This window comes from Pteronotus mesoamericanus, unplaced genomic scaffold (assembly GCF_021234165.1).
Source record: "Pteronotus mesoamericanus isolate MK-2021 breed Mesoamerican mustached bat unplaced genomic scaffold, CSHL_Meso_final scaffold_167, whole genome shotgun sequence".
NCBI classification, from domain to species: domain Eukaryota; kingdom Metazoa; phylum Chordata; class Mammalia; order Chiroptera; family Mormoopidae; genus Pteronotus; species Pteronotus mesoamericanus.
Window position 1 is genome coordinate 1270558 of NW_026555308.1, and position 15733 is coordinate 1286290.

General features: G+C 59.6%; 1 protein-coding gene across 5 annotated transcripts; it reads left to right on the forward strand.

The window, feature by feature from the left end:
* The first annotated feature begins 44 nt into the window (after window positions 1–44).
* On the forward strand, window positions 45–15589 carry TRAF7 (TNF receptor associated factor 7). Of its 5 annotated transcripts, XM_054589414.1 has the most exons (22): window positions 45–127; window positions 1984–2196; window positions 4157–4275; window positions 4498–4555; window positions 6737–6828; window positions 9158–9274; window positions 9739–9831; window positions 10004–10037; window positions 10659–10842; window positions 10941–11075; window positions 11793–12010; window positions 12087–12160; window positions 12386–12434; window positions 12515–12642; window positions 12788–12870; window positions 13610–13649; window positions 13777–13893; window positions 13982–14104; window positions 14298–14417; window positions 14506–14637; window positions 14720–14839; window positions 15001–15589. In XM_054589414.1, exons 3-22 carry the CDS (start codon window positions 4195–4197, stop codon window positions 15013–15015), a joined length of 2013 nt encoding a protein of 670 aa, XP_054445389.1. In that variant the 5' UTR covers window positions 45–127; window positions 1984–2196; window positions 4157–4194; the 3' UTR covers window positions 15016–15589. The 5 variants fall into 5 exon arrangements, with proteins under 5 accessions (XP_054445389.1, XP_054445388.1, XP_054445391.1 ...); XM_054589413.1 differs by lacking the exon at window positions 1984–2196; XM_054589416.1 differs by lacking the exon at window positions 1984–2196 and having other exon boundaries at window positions 10941–11069.
* Window positions 15590–15733: the final 144 nt, after the last annotated feature.

The following is a 15733-nucleotide window of genomic DNA, read 5'->3' on the forward strand; positions in this document are numbered from 1 at the left end:
CAAATCCCGATGGGCTCGGCGTCTCAGCACTTCCGGCTCCCGCGTCCTGTCCCTTTCCCAGCCGGCGGCCGTGGGGGCACGATGAAGAGGGAGGGTGGTGCTGCCACTCCCGGGCGGCCGCGGGCGGGTGAGTGTCCGCGCGGCGCGCCCGGCCGGGGCCTCGCGCCTCGGGGCCGCGCGGTGGGGCGGAGGCTGGGTGCTTCGGGGTCCGGGGAGGGGTTGAGCCTTGGGGGGCGGGGCTGAGACGAAACGGGGTCTCTGCTCCTGTCCCTCTGCCTGTCACCTGGCTCCTTGCTCGCTCTATTCTTTCTCTTCCTTTTTATTCATTCCTTCTTCTTGTGTTTATTGAGCGCGGCCGGGGTGGCGGGCACTGTTTTAGGCGCCCGGAGACTGCGAAGACCAAGATCCCAGTTCTCATAGGCTCTTTTGGCGTGGGATTTCTCAGCCTCCCTACTGTTGACATTCAGGGTTAATCATTCCCTGCTGTGCCTTGTAGGATGTTGAGAAGCATCCCTGGTCTCTACCTAGTAGATACCAGTAACTTTCCCCGTCCCCCCCCCACCCCCGCTGTGACAACCAAAAATGTCTCCAGACGTTGCCAAACGTCTCCTGGGGGACAAAATCCTCCCCAACCTTAAGAACCGATGATCTAGATGGAGGAAGGGCTGACAATATACAGACAAAATTATGAGGAATTGTGGTAGGTGCTATGAAAGAAACAGGGCGCTAAGAAAGGAAGTACTGGAGGCTCCTGAAAGGCTTGGGGTGGGGTGGGGTGGGGGGACCTACAGCAAGCAGACTATCCTAGAAGTTGCTGAAAGAGCATGCCAAACGGAGGGAGCAGGATGTGCAAAGGTCTGGAGGTGCTGGAAGAGCTGCCTCGAAGCAGGGCTTGGCTCTAATGGAGACCTGCATCTGGCCAGCCCACTGCCCCTGACTTCAGCATGGCCAGCTTGAGCCACACACTCCACTGGCTGCTAGCCACAGGGCCCACGTGGATAGGAACTCCAGCTAGCCTGATCCACAACCCCTCTGGGTGTTTCCCAAGGGAAAGTAGGGGCAGCAGATCCTGGACTTTCTCCAGGGCAGTGGATTGGGGAGGGGTTCCCAACTAGCTGGACTGCCCTCCCATGCAGACTGCTCAGAGACAGGATCGGGTGGGTGTTTCCTAAAGAGGAGCTAGAGCATTGCATGTGGCTCTTCAGTTCCTCATTGAACAGGGAACGCACCCCAGGGCCCTGGAAGGCCCACAGCCCTGGAACCCTTAGATACAGACAAGGGCAGAGACCCGTGGGCCCCTTTCATGGGCTCCCCTAGGCCCCTGGGAGTAGGCAGGGTGGGGACTTGGAGGGAGCTGAGGGGAGGAAAACCTTTTCTCCTCCTCCCACCCCCACCGAGGTCTTCCTGGCCTGCCCAGCCCAAGGCTTTTCCCAGTTTGGGAGAAGCCAGGCCCTCAGACAAGTGAGGGTTCTTGCCATAGTTGACAATTTCCTGACAGCCTGAGACCCTCAGGCTGACTGTGGGGTAGGGAAGAGGCCGACTGCTCTGGGGATCCAGGGCACATCCCCAGTAGAGCTGGGCCCAGCATCCCTGTAGCTGGGATTTTGGCCTGCAGGACCAGAAGATACCGTAACAGGAAGACTGTTATTGCAAAATGCAGCCCTTGGGGAACTGGGCTGAGAGCATCTTGCTCAATTCTGAGATGCTGAGCAAGCAATCGTTGTTCGGGGCGGGGCACACAGATGAGGGGGTGCTGGATCCCAGCCCCAGGTCCTGCCCACCCTGTCCCTGGCTGAGCCCGTGTGAATGCCAAAATGGTTCCCTCCCTCCTTTCCTGGCTCAGCTTGACTTGTGGACCAGCCTTATAGGTCCTCCACAACACGTGTGTCAGGGCTGTGGACCTGGCCGCTCTTGGCCTCCCAGGACTTTCCAGCCGATTGCCCTGCGAGCCCTGCATGCCTTTCTGTTTACTTCACTTCATAGTGAGGGACAGCCAGACGCCTGCTATCCCAGACTGCAGTGACAGGCACTTGGACACGCTGGACTCACAGGAGCTGGTGTGCTGGCTGTGGTCAGAGGGGGAGTGCCTATTGGAGTCCTGGCCCTGGACCTTGGGCACTGTTCACTGGAGCCATCATCTGGCCTCTTGGCCCTGGGAACTTGCAGTGGAGGGAGCAGATGGATTGTAAGATGCAGGTCTGTGTCAGCAATGCTCGCCCTGTGAGTCCCCAGCCTCCTCCCTGCCTTGTGGTGCTGAGACAGCAGCCAACCTTGGGTTTCCTGAGAGGGTGGAACCTTTCCTGCTGCTGGGTGAGTCCTGGAGCTCCTGTTTCATGCTGCCCAGACCTCACCGTGGCCAGGTATCGCCCAAGCAGGGCGGCCCCCGAGACTTCCTGCCTAGTATGGAAACCAGCGGCGGTGCTGGAGGTGAGGCTTCTGAGCATGCTACATTCACCCCTCTGCCTGAGGGCCTGGGATTGCCCACTCTCTGGAGACTGTCTTTCCTCTAGAGGACAAGCCACCAGGCAGTCTGGTCTGGGGCACACAGCCAAGCCCCTCGAGTCATAGCAGAGGGAGTGGTGGATAGGATGGGGAGACTTTGGCCAAGCTCTTGGGCACCCCTTTTAGCTGGACCTGAAGGGCAGTTGGAGCACAGCACAGGGGTGGTGCCTGCCAGCAATGCGAACTGCAGGGCTTGAGAGCCGTCCCAATGAGGACTGAGTCATGAAGGCTAGGAGAGTGGTATTGCAGGTGGCATCTGAAGGAGCAGGTAGGGAGAGAGGGGCAAGGAGACATTAGGGACATCTCATGAGCAGTGTGGAGGCACAGGGCTCAGGAGCCAGCCCGTCCCTGCAGACCCGTAGACTGGGTTGTGGGACCACTGGGTAGACCTCAGCACACTATTGCTGGGGGGGTTCGGGGGAGGGAACATGGCCAGATAAGCCAGGTCAGGAGAGCCTGAGGGAGAAGGTGCCAGAACTGGTTGGACTGTGCTGTCGCCCTCCATGCCGTATTCACTTCAGGATGGGGCAGAGAGCATCTCCCACCTTCTCCCACAGTGTGGGGGCTCAGCAGCCTTCTGCCTTCTAGAAGCCTTCCTAGTCCTATGGTGCTTCTAGACCACAGGGGTGTCCCCGACCTCCCATGGCTCCACTGGGAGTAAGATGAGCCTGGCCTCCCTCCCCACAGGGAGCCCAGCTTCAAGCCTGGGCCTTGTAGTTCAACACGGCCAGCTCCGCCACGGTAGGGGGCAGACGGGGCCCGTGGCAACCGCCTGCTGTGAGTCCTGACAGTGGCAAGACCACTGGAGGGGCACCTGCTGATAGGGCCACCGGAGGGTGGGCACCGTCAGGCGGTAGAGCAGCTCTTCCAGCTGTCCTCAGTGTCTCTAATCTCTTCCCTCACCTACGGCACACCTGGGTCTGGTCGGTGCTCCTGGGCCACCCTAGCCCCTCTCTTCAGAGGGTTGGAGTGGTTGGAGGCCGGGGATGATTCTCACTATGCCTTCTCCCTGCCATCAACCCAAGACCTGAGTCACACAGTCGGAGGAAGGAGGCAGCCTGTGTTTCCGGGCTGGGTGACCTGTGGAGGGTGAAGAGTCAGGTCCTCTGTCTTGGTGCCTCGTCTTGCCCACAAGGGGCTTCCCGTATGTGATGAGGTTTGTGAGGAGGCAGACTCCAGGTGCGCCACCCAATAGGTTCTCTAAGGTGTGGCCAGTGTCTCTGCCATGTCTGCCATTGTGGCAGGAAATAAGCAGGTAACTTGGTCACTCTGTGTGTGCCCAGCCTTGGCCCCAGGGACATTTGGCCCTCGGACCCAGAGGAACGGAGAGAACATGGGTGGAATGGCTCTCCACCTCTGGGTTTGAGCTGGGCGTTTCCAAAGCGTTAAGCCTTCACGGAAGGTGAAGCTGAGCACCAGTTTCCTGCCTGCACCCAGGGCCTCCTCCCTTCCTCAGGCCTGTCACACCTGGGATGGGAGGGAGGGGGAGACACTTTGCCCAAGTGGGCCTGCCCTTGTTGGTACTGGCGATGGAGAGGCGGAAATGTGCCCGGTGGTGGACTGGCCAGAGCAGGCCTGCCGTGGGAGCGGCCCCGGCCAGCTGACAGTGGCCTGACCAGCATCTCTAAAGTCCCTCTTTGTGTTCCACCCACAGGAGACGCTGCCGAAGGATCCTAGATGCCCCTCTAGAGCATGAGCTCGGGCAAAAGCGCCTGGTACAACCGCTTCTCTGGTGGACCTACCAATCTTCCCACCCCAGACATCACCACCGGGGTAAGGGGCAGCCTGTGGGTAAGGCTGTGCCCTTCATGCACACCCCACAGGTCCAGGGTCCCCCGGCAGAGCTTCTAGAGCGGTCCTGTCCCTACCTGGAGGTCCTGTGGGTGGGCTGTGATACACACACATGGTGTGTTAGTGTGAAAGCATGTCAGTGCATGTTCACGTGGGTCCATATCCTCTGGAGTCAAGGCCAAGTCTCATCAGTTCTTTTTCCAGACCAGAATGGAAACGACCTTCGGGCCTGCCTTTTCGGCTGTCACCACTATCACCAAAGGTGAGCCTGTGAGCCCAGGCCAGCCCAGCGAGGCAGAATCTGGGCACCGTTAACTCTCCCAGGGCCTGTGGGACCCTTCTTGGTGGGGTGGGGAGTGGGAGCTGGCACTGGACAGAAGGCAGCTCAGTTCAGCAGCTCCCCGTACCCCGCCAGCCAGGCAGGAGTCTGCGTGCGGTCCTGCTCTCTGTGGCTCTGCTCTTGCCACCGTGTCCTTCTTCCCCACCCCAGCCTCCCCTTTCCCCTTCATTGTGGCACCTTGCTCATCACCTCTCCAGGGAGGGCTGTTGCAACTTCCCCAGCACCCCATGCACCCCTGTCCCTTGTCACAGCGACCCCCACTCATCCCTGCCCCAGGTTCCTAGCAGCCTCCAAATTTGGGCCTGGGAACTGTGTGGGCATGGATAGGGAATAAGAAGTGCTCATGGGATCCTTTCTCAAGTCTGGTCCCACAGCTGTGGCTCCAGTGATGTGTATCCAGGGGGGTCGTGAGGGCATGGTCTCCTTCCCAAAGTCTTGGGGGCAGCGGGCCCATCCTGTGAGTGCCAGGGTCTGAGGGCAGTTTTTTCATTTGCCTTTTTTGGCACTCAGCTCCTCATAGGAGCATACCAGCTGCTGATTGGTTTTTAAATTTCTTTTCCCCGGTTCCCTCTGGATGCATGTGGCAGTACGGTCTTGGGGCCACTGCACACCTGTTCACACCAGCTCCTCTTTGTTGCTGGGTCACACCCTCAGGGGCTCTGAAAGAGCCCTCTTTTTGTTCTTAGATATTTTTTCCTGAGGGGAAAATAAATAAATATCATTTCTAATCTTATCACCCAAGTAACTTTCTTTTTGTTTGCATCCTCACCTGAGGGTATGTTTTATTGATTTTAGAGAGAGGAAGGGGGAGAGAGAAACATTGATATGAGAAAGAAATATTGATCGGTTGCCTCCCATACGTGCCCCAACGAGGATCGAATCCGCAAACTTTTGGTCTACTGGACGATGCTCCAACCAACTGAGCCACCTGGCCAGGGCCCAAGAAACTCTCTTAATTCCTCATCTACCTGTAGAGAGGGCAAAACCTTGTCATAGCAGTTGAAAGCTCCCAGGCAGTGATTGATGGGCCCATCATGCCCTTGTTCCACTGAGCGACCCCCTTGGTGGTAGGGATAGGGCAGAACCGCGCATGAACAGTTGCCTTGTTCGGCTTCTCAGGATAGCCTATTGAAGCCTGTCTTCTAAATCCAGGCCTCTGGAGCTGGTTTTTGTGACATCTGGCCCTGGCTGGGGCCTGAGGCCAGTGGAAGCCACTCCAAGGTTCTGGCAGCCAGGCTGAGGGACAGTAGGAGAAGGGCATGAGCTTCCAGCAGCCTTCCCCGGAGGCCGCAAGGTGGCCAGTGGCCAGGTCCGGCGTTGTGGGTGAGCCGGGGTAGGAGGTGGGAAACGAGTGACCCTAGAGCACCAGATTGCCATCTTGGCCTCCATGTGCCAGCTGAGGGCTTCAGAGCTCTCCTTGCCTCAGTTTCCTCTATGGACTGAGGCTACCAGAGAACCCACCTGGCAGGGTCACTTCGAGGGTTAGATAAGATGATGTCCTAGCTCCTGCCAGGTGACCTTAGGTGTAATCACTCAGGTGTTGGCCTCAAGCCTCAGCTGGGCAAAGTGGCCCAGGGGTCGGGCTGGGTGCTGGGAGCTAGTTGTAGAGGCTGAGAGAAGACCCCTCCACCAGCGCCCCCAGCCTGCCTGCCTGCCTGCCTGCCTGCCTGGGGGCTGCAGGGCTCAGCCCTAGGACTGTCCAGGGCAAGCCAAGCCCCGTGGCAGAGTTCTAGTGATTAGACCTGGGGAGACCACTGGGCCCTGCGCACTTTCCACCTGCCTCGACACTGGGGAGGGCTGAGAGGTAGTGATGGTCCGCAGAGCAGGCCAGGGCTCTCGCTGGAGGCACGGGGCCAGTTCATGCTGTGCCCTGCTTAGGCACCTGCTGAGGATGAGGTATTTTCCAGTTTCCCCCCAGCCCAGCCCCAGCCAAGTAGCCGTCAAATCCAGAAGGAGGCAGTGCGAACCAGCATGGATAAGGAGGCTTCCTAGAGAGGACTAGCCAGATGTTCAGCCCAGTGTCTGGCCCACTGTTCACCACGACACGTCAGGCTTCCCCCTGTCGCCCACAGTCACAGCACCCTGGCCCTCTTTTCTTGGCAGCGGATGGGACCAGCACATACAAACAGCACCGCAGGACGCCCTCCTCTTCCAGCACCCTTGCCTACTCCCCTCGGGACGAGGAGGATAGCATGGTAGGTCTGGGTCATGCTCACCCATCCCCACCTCACAGGAGCCTCCCACCATGCCTTGGCCTCCAGGCCCCGGTCCCGGGAGGATGAAGATAGGATGCACAGCCTTGAGCTATAGTCTGTAGCGGGAAGTAGTCGCTGGGACAGACAGCTGGCACGTGCAGACAGTCTGAGGCCTGAGCACCAAGGCTGGATTGCATGGGGAGGTGACCATCAGGGACTGCGGGGCCAGAGGGTGTGGTGCATTTGGCTCCATCTTGGGTGGGTGGGAGCCACAGAAAGTTCAGTCAGGAAGAGTCCCCATTTTTTGAGGCTCTGTGCTGCCTGGTTAGAGGATGACGGGTGGGTTGCCAGGGAGCAGCAAGAGGCCTGAGGAGGGGCTCCTGATGAGGGAGATGGGCCCCAGCCGATGGGGAAAGGACGGGCCTGCAGAGTGAGAAAAGGGTTCAAGGCAGAGTTGGGGCTCGCTGTCAGTGCCCAGGCCACATGGCTGGGGTCATAGTGGACCCGCCCTGCCTGTCGATCGGCACTCGTTGCTGGGCTCCGGCCCTGCGTGGGGAAGCAAGGACTGGTTCAGCTGGAGGCAGGGGGCACACGAGTGCACTTGAGCCCTCCTGCCGCTGACCTGTTCTGTGCCCTGCTTTCCGCTTTCCCTTGGTGGTGGCCCCTGACAAACTCCTGGTTTTCCTACTCTCCTAGCCTCTCAGGGCAAAGACTTCTCCTTACGCTGGGATGCCAGGCCTTTATTTCCTATTTAATAGGAAGAAAACAGTTTTTCAATTATTTGAACAGACACGTTCACCTGCTCTTGGCCTTCCGTAAGGACAAGTGACACAACTTGCCCCCCTCTCCCAGTTCTTCCTGCCTCAGTCTCCACAACCTCTGACTGGCCATGGAAGTGTGATTGGAATTAGAAGGCCCACCCTCCCACCGGGGCCTCCATTGAAGCGACTTCTCTGTGTGTGTGGTTGTGAATCTGGCGCTTTGTAGCTTGAAGGAAGGGGAAATGTGCTGTGAAGGCCTTGAAATGTGCTGTGAAGGCCCTGAGGCCATGGCCGCCTGGGCATTTTCTCTTCTCTGTTGGCTGCTGGGCCCCTGGAAGCTGCCCCTCTATCTGCCCTGGGTTCCTGACGATGTCAGCCCCTTTGCTCAGGAGGGCGGGTGGGCGGGCAGGCAGGGGAAAGTGGAGCCAGGCCAGGCCTGGCTTGCTTAGCCCAGCTCCTGTCTGGACCTGCTCTTGCCCTCTGGTTTCCCCTGCTGCCTGTGGGGTGGTTTGACTCACTTCCTCTGACTTGCCCCTTGTTTCTCATGTAGTGTTTCTATGCAGACTCGCTACTTGGAACTCTGTGAAGGGAGGTGGGCACAGCACCGGTGAGGGAAGTGCTGTCTGTAGGCACACGAGGGACACAGGGGTCTCTGCTACCCTTGCTTGGGAAAGGTGGGCCTCGGAACAGGCCAGGCCTCTGTGCAGAGCTGGCACCACGCGGCCAATCCTCCTTGTACCCTCTGGCAAGTCCAACACCCTGAGCCAGTGGGGAGGGGATGGTTCCAGCTGCCCCCACCCCCACAGAGGCTCAGAGGCAGTTGGGCCCCAGAGCAGCTGGGACAGGAGGGTTTGTGGCTTATGAATGAGGCTTCTGAGCATGAAGGGAGGAGTGTGAGAGCAATGGCTCTTGAAGGACCGCTCCTGGAGCGTTCCAGGCCTAGAGGGGAGGAAGGGACAGCTCCCCACCCCAAGATTCCCCCAAATCTCATTTTTGGTGGCTCTGGCAGAGGCAGGCACCCGTGGCTGTCCCTTCTGCACTCAGAAACCTGGCCAGGGTTCAGTGGGTGTGTTTCTTCCTTCCCCGGGAGTCTCACTGGCCTGGCTCAGTGTTCCCAGCCAGGGAGGCCTGGGAGGCCAGGCAGGCAGCTGAGCCTAGCGGGTACCTGGAACTTCTTCCGGCCAGCCTTCATTCCCTTCACTCCAGCAGTCCGGGGCTGTGACTGCTCTGGGATTGGCTGCTGGAGATGCCCCGTCTGCAGCCCACATTCCCTAACGGGAAGCAGGAAGCAGGCCTAGTGTGTCCTCACAGAATTGAATAGCAGGAAGTCTCTCCATTTACACAAAGAAAGTTGGCAGGCGTGAGTGGGTGGCCCAACAGGACCTGGATCGCTGGAAAGGAGCGGGTCCGGGCATTGCACCAGCTCCCCATACACACACCATGGCCCCTGCAGCCTGAGTGAGCGCCCACTAGGATGGGGTGGCCCTGGGGGCCCACCGCCCTCAGTGCTCACAGGGGCTTGGCTCCGCCCTCCCCCGGGCTGACGGGCGCCCGTCTCCACGCTGCAGCCCCCCATCAGCACCCCACGCCGCTCTGACTCGGCCATCTCCGTCCGCTCCCTGCACTCCGAGTCCAGCATGTCCCTGCGCTCCACATTCTCGCTGCCCGAGGAGGAGGAGGAGCCGGTAGGTGTGGTGGCCACAGGGTGGGCTCAGCATGGATGACTCCAAGGGATCCTCACTGTGCTGTGGCAGTGGCGGGGGGCACTTACCCCCTGGGCACAGTGAGGGAGTAGACAGGCCTGGTGAGAGCCCCTCATCTCTGGTCCACATCAGGACCCCAGGCTAGGTCCCCTAGGCATGTTCTTCCTACTCCGCACCGCAGGGGCCTGTGCGGGGCCCTTTCTTGTTGCCATACCAGGTAGAGGGTAGGTGCTGGCAGGCCAAGGGCATACCTGGAGGGGTCCTCCATGCTTGGCCCCCCTCAGGTTCGGGCCCAGCACTCAGCCTTGGCAGATTCCTTGGGACACACCCCAGCTGAGGTGCCCCCACCCTTGAGGGCAGCCCAGGCCTGTAGGGGGAGGGGCTGGGTTCCCCCCACCCACTTCAGCACCCCTGGGCCCACCCTCACTTGCCCTGCCTGGTTCTAGGAGCCACTGGTATTCGCTGAGCAGCTCTCGGTGAAGCTGTGCTGCCAGCTCTGCTGCGGCGTGTTCAAGGACCCTGTGATCACCACATGTGGGGTGAGGCCGCCTGTCCCCCGCCTGACCTATGCACCACCTCAGGGCCGGGTGGGCTGCCAGCTCCATTCATGTGGAGCCGGAGGCCTGGCCTGGCTACCCAGCAGGTGCCCTCCGCTGTGGACACGGGTTGGTGGCTGTGGCTGTGCCCCAACTTTATCCATTGTCTCCACAGCATACATTCTGTCGAAGATGCGCCTTAAAGTCAGGTAGGGCCCTTTCAGGCCCAGGCCTGGCCACCTTGTTTCCCAGCTGGCGGGGTGGCCCCTCCAGGGAGGTCCCGGCCCAGGCCCAGCACTGATTATGCCCCTGGCTGCATGGCAGCTTCTCCCTAGTCCTGCACAAAGCGTCTGTGCTGTGGGTGGCAGTGGCCCGTAGGTACGCTTGGGCCAGGCTCAAGACGCTGACAAGCAGAGCAGTAAGACCTACGACTCGGGGATTCCCAGGCCCCACACCTGCTCTCCCTGGTGGAGGCTGTCCTCACTGTCCAGGCTGCTGCCTTGCAGTCTCATGCTTTAGTAGCATCCAGGCACCCTTGCCGGGACCAGGGCTGGGTCCCCTCCTGCTCTAGCCCCAGCCCTCTTGGCTCTGTCCTGCAATCTTGGGTCAGCCGAGAGGCCTCATCCAGCAGTCATTCTTGGTGGCCTGGTCACGCACCCCTTCCTATTCTGGGCACCTCAGAGGAGCAGGTGGACAGGTGGATCAAGCCCCTGACAGAGGCTTAGCCCACCAGCCGCGGGAGCAGGTTCCAGGCCGCTCACCAGGGAACAGAGCTGCCAGGGGAGGGGCTGGCCGAGTGGGCCATGGGGTCAGCATGCCCTCCCCTCCAGAGAAGTGTCCTGTGGACAACGCCAAGCTGACGGTGGTGGTGAACAACATTGCCGTGGCCGAGCAGATTGGGGAGCTCTCCATCCACTGCAGGCATGGCTGTCGGGCAGCAGGGGTCGGGAAGCCCACTGTCTTTGAGGTGGACCCCCGAGGCTGCCCCTTCACCATAAAGCTCAGTGCCCGGAAGTAAGTGCCCCCCTTAGCCCCCAGTTCTCCCCTGATCAGGGGTGCTAAAAGACCATGCCTCTGGGGACTCAGCCTGTTCTGCGTCTTCCCTCTCACAGGGACCACGAGAGCAGCTGTGACTACAGGCCTGTGCGGTGCCCCAACAACCCAAACTGCCCACCCCTTCTCAAGATGAACCTGGAGGCCCATCTCAAGGAGTGCGAGCACATCAAGTGTCCCCACTCCAAGTACGGGTGAGTGGGCGGGGGTGGGCTCCAGGGGGCTGCCCTGGGGCAGGGGCGGGCAGGCAGGAGGGCGGGTGGGCCTGGGCTGGAATTCACCGTCCCTCCTTCAGCAAACCTTTGTTGAGATCCACCTGTGTGCCGGGCACTGGGGAGACAGCCAGGGTCCCTGGGGAGATGGACCTTAGCGGGAGCCACATCGTCGACTATGTAATTATAAACCGAGGTACAGGTGCTGCAAGGAAGAGACCTGAGCCCCATGGGAACACCGAGGGGTCAGAGCGGTTGGGGAGCTGGGAGTGGTCGGGGAAGGCATGAGACGAGAACTAATGAATGTTTGGGCATGAGCCAGGCAAAAACCAGGGCAAGGGCTTCTGACAGCTGGACCAGCAGGGGTGGACTTGAGCAACTGGCCAGAGTTGAGAGCAGATGGGAGGTAGGGTGGGAAAAGAGGCAGGCTGATGAGGGGTGTGGTGGAGCCCTTGAAGAGTTTTGAGCAGGAGCAAAATGATTGGGTACCCCTTGCAGAGTGGCCTGCTGCATGCTGGTGGGAGCAGGATAGATGGGCAGGCATGCATGTGTGGAGGCTGGAGGTGTGGAGGCCCATCTGGGGTGCCATGGGCCCCAAAGTGGGATTTGAGAGAGATTCTTGGGGTTGAGGAGGCAGAAGAAGGGTCCTGCTCTGTGGGCTGGTGAGCAAGGGGACAGGCAGCCGTCGTGTCCCTCCAGGTGCACGTTCATTGGGAACCAGGACACATATGAGACGCACCTGGAGACCTGCCGCTTTGAGGGCCTGAAGGAGTTCCTGCAGCAGACAGATGACCGCTTCCATGAGATGCATGTGGCGCTGGCTCAGAAGGACCAGGAAATTGCCTTCCTGCGCTCCATGCTAGGCAAGCTCTCAGAGAAGATTGACCAGCTGGAGAAGAGCCTGGAGCTCAAGTTCGGTGAGAGCCCGGTTCAGAGGGGGTGGGGGTGCAGCTCCTCTTCCTGGTCCCTGACACCTTCTCCCCTGCCACTCAGATGTCCTGGATGAAAACCAGAGCAAGCTAAGCGAGGACCTCATGGAGTTCCGCAGGGATGCATCCATGTTGAATGTGAGCGGGCCGGGGACACGTGCAGGGAGGTGGGGTGGGGTGGGGTGGGGGACCCAGGACTGTCCCTCTGGTTGGGCTCCAGCAGGTCGCTTGCCCTGCTCAGGATTAGGTGTCTGTGCTGTGGAGGGCTGCAGCTGCACCTGCCCCGCCCCCGCCGAGCTCAGGCTGGCGGGCAGGGGGATTGTGAAGCCACATCCACCATGCCCTCTGCTCTTGGCCTTGCAGGATGAGCTGTCCCACATCAATGCACGGCTGAACATGGGCATTCTAGGATGTGAGTATGGGCCCACTGCTGCTCCCACCACTGTCCGCAAGGGGCCCCCTGTCCCTTACCAGCTCCTCCTGTCTCTGCAGCCTATGACCCTCAGCAGATCTTCAAGTGCAAAGGAACCTTCGTGGGCCACCAGGGCCCCGTCTGGTGTCTCTGTGTTTACTCCATGGGGGACCTGCTTTTCAGTGGCTCCTCTGACAAGACCATCAAGGTGGGTAGGGTACTGCCCATGGGTGGGCCTTCCTCCCATAGGCAGGGCTTTGTCCCTGAGGATGGCTTGCTTCCTCATTCCCACCATTCCACCCCTGGCACCTGACTGATCTTGCTGGGACCCACCCTGCCTCTGGTCTCTGCAGGTGTGGGACACATGTACCACCTATAAGTGCCAGAAGACGCTGGAGGGCCATGATGGCATCGTGCTGGCACTCTGCATCCAGGGGTGAGTGTAAGCATGTGTGTAGATCCACTGACCACAGGGGCCCACGTGGAGCCGGGGACATGAGACCCCATGCTGCTGCCCCATGGGTTGTGAGCTCAAGCCTTTGTAGCCACATGTCGAAATGTGCCTGTCTCTCTCTCCTCCTGTGAGGCACTTGTGATCTTGAGCAGGGTGGCGTCTCGGGTGGTAGCAAGTGGGTCCTCCATCTCTGATGTTGCACATTCACAAAGCCTAGCCCTGGCCCTAGAGTGCCTCAGGCAGCCAGACAACAGAGATGGGACATCACAGACTGGAAGCAGGAGCGCAGCTGTCATTGGCCTGGGCATAGCTTGGGGACAGGACCACAGAGGAGCTGGCCTACCTACCTCCTTGCCCCCGTGGTGGTTCCTTCTAGACCTTCTCCCCCCGTCTTATGTCAGGTGTTGTGTTGTGGGCATGAGTGTGTGGGGCGGGGGATTTGCAGGAAGCAGCAGCCTCACTGCCAGCAGCACTAACTAGGTAATGACCACCTAGCTCATCTGTCAGACACTTGCCACAGAAGCACCAGAGTTTGGGCCTCCACTTCCAACGTCCCCTCACTGAGACAGGAATACTGAGGCTGGGCTTGAAGAAGCAGCAGTGGCCTTGGCACTGCCCCAAGCTGCTGATTCCTGGTGGCCAGCGCTACCTCAGCCTGCAGGGCAATGTCAGTGAGGATGGTGGCGTCTCCGGCCCTGACACCTTAGCTTTGCTTCCCCAGGTGCAAGCTCTACAGCGGCTCAGCAGACTGCACCATCATTGTGAGTGGGGCCTTCGGGAGGGCCAGGCCACATCAGTATCTGGGAGCCCCAGGCACACTGTGCCACTGGGGCCCGGGCTCACGGCAGCAGGGCTGGTGCCTGAGGCTTCCTGTCTTCCCACTGCCAGGTGTGGGATATCCAGAACCTGCAGAAAGTGAACACAATCCGGGCCCATGACAACCCAGTGTGCACGCTAGTCTCCTCGCACAACATGCTTTTCAGTGGCTCCCTGAAGGCCATCAAGGTCAGGCAAGGTGGTGTGTGTGCATGCGCCAGGCATTGGGGTGCTAGATGCCTGGCCGCCCAGCCCATATTCACAGCCGTCCCCGCAGGTCTGGGACATTGTGGGCACTGAGCTGAAGCTGAAGAAGGAGCTAACGGGCCTCAACCACTGGGTGCGGGCCCTTGTGGCTGCCCAGAGCTACCTGTACAGTGGCTCCTACCAGACAATCAAGGTACTTGTGTACCACACTCCCAGTGGCAGCTCCCCTCCCTGTATGAGCACTGCCCTGCCTCCTTCCCGCCTGGGCAGGGAGACCCTCACACACACCTTGGGTGGTCGGTGGGCTGCCCATGGTGTCTGAAGCCCCTGAGGTCTTGGACACAAGGCACCTGACCTGGAACCAAGTGGCCGGCACTTGCCTATAGATCTGGGACATCCGGACCCTCGACTGCATCCATGTCCTGCAGACATCTGGTGGCAGCGTATACTCTATCGCCGTGACAAATCACCACATTGTTTGTGGCACCTACGAGAACCTCATCCACGTAAGGGTGGACACCTAGGGGCAGGGCCTGACTCTGGACCCCTGTCCCCACCATCTGTGTCTCTGACCTGCCTATGCCATCACCCCAGGTGTGGGACATCGAGTCCAAGGAGCAGGTGCGAACCCTGACAGGCCACGTCGGCACTGTGTATGCCTTGGCAGTCATCTCGACACCAGACCAGACCAAAGTCTTCAGCGCATCCTATGATCGGTCTCTCAGGGTCTGTGCTGGCCTGGTGACAGTGGGAAGCTCAGAGTGAGTTGCCAGGCCTGGGCAGGTCCTCACATCTCATGTGCCCCTAGGTGTGGAGTATGGACAACATGATATGCACACAGACCCTGCTGCGTCACCAGGGCAGTGTAACCGCATTGGCCGTGTCCCGGGGCCGGCTCTTCTCGGGGGCTGTGGACAGCACTGTGAAGGTCAGTGCCTTGGCTCGGGTCATCCAAAGAGGCTGGCTGCACATACGGAGCAAGGGTTGGGGGTGAGGAGGCAGCAACCCTGGGCAGGTGACAGTAGAGGACAGGTATGAATGGCATCAGGATGGCCAAAGGGGCACCTGAAACAGAACCTTCCTCTGCAGGTTTGGACTTGCTGACAGAACACAGGCCAGGTCTTGGTGTCTTCTGGGCCCACCCTAAGCCTCTCCACGCCAGGCTGGCCACATGGGTGGTATCAGAGTCCCTGCCTGCCCATTTGGGGTTAGGCAGGCAGGCAGGCTCAGCTGGCCGCGCGGTGCCCTCCCGATCCTGCACCTGGTGAGCGTCCCTCTCTGCCTGGCTCTGTCATCATTGCTGCTAGGACAGTGCCCAGCCCCTCTTTCTACACTCCAGGTATAATGCTCGCCCAGTCCACCCTCCATCCCCATTCCTGATGGACTACAGGGCCTTTTTACTCAACTTTTCTATTGTTTTTAGACTGTACATAGATTTGATAACTTCCTGATTGAAATAAAAGCTGCACAGCTCTGACCGGTGTGGCTCAGTTGGTTGGGCATCATCCCGCAAAGTGAAAGGTCGCCAGTTCAATTCCCAGTCAGGGCACATGCCTGGGTTTCAGGTTCCGTCTCCATATGAGAAGCAACTGATCCATGTTTCTCTCTTACTGATGTTTCTCTCCCTCTCTTGCTCTCCCTCCCCACTCTCTAAAAATAAATAAAATCTTAAAAAAAAAAAAAAGGAAAACAAAACTGCAGGCTATGGCTGTGAGCGGGGATGGTTCTGGGGTAAGGGGAAGGCTGCCTGAGAATACTGGGTGTGCTCAGACACCAGTAGCCATAGGGAGGTGGGTGGGGAGGGGCCACAAAAAGGGTTCCT

What these genes read in the sequence shown, in the direction of transcription:
- TRAF7 (XM_054589414.1), top strand. Translation starts at nt 4,195, where the DNA reads ATGAGCTCGGGCAAAAGCGCCTGGTACAACCGCTTCTCTGGTGGACCT. An exon ending in CCCCAGACATCACCACCGGG is followed by an intron (nt 4,276 to 4,497) that starts GTAAGGGGCAGC and finishes TTCTTTTTCCAG; the next exon opens with ACCAGAATGGAAACGACCTT. An exon ending in GAGCCTGGAGCTCAAGTTCG is followed by an intron (nt 12,011 to 12,086) that starts GTGAGAGCCCGG and finishes CCTGCCACTCAG; the next exon opens with ATGTCCTGGATGAAAACCAG.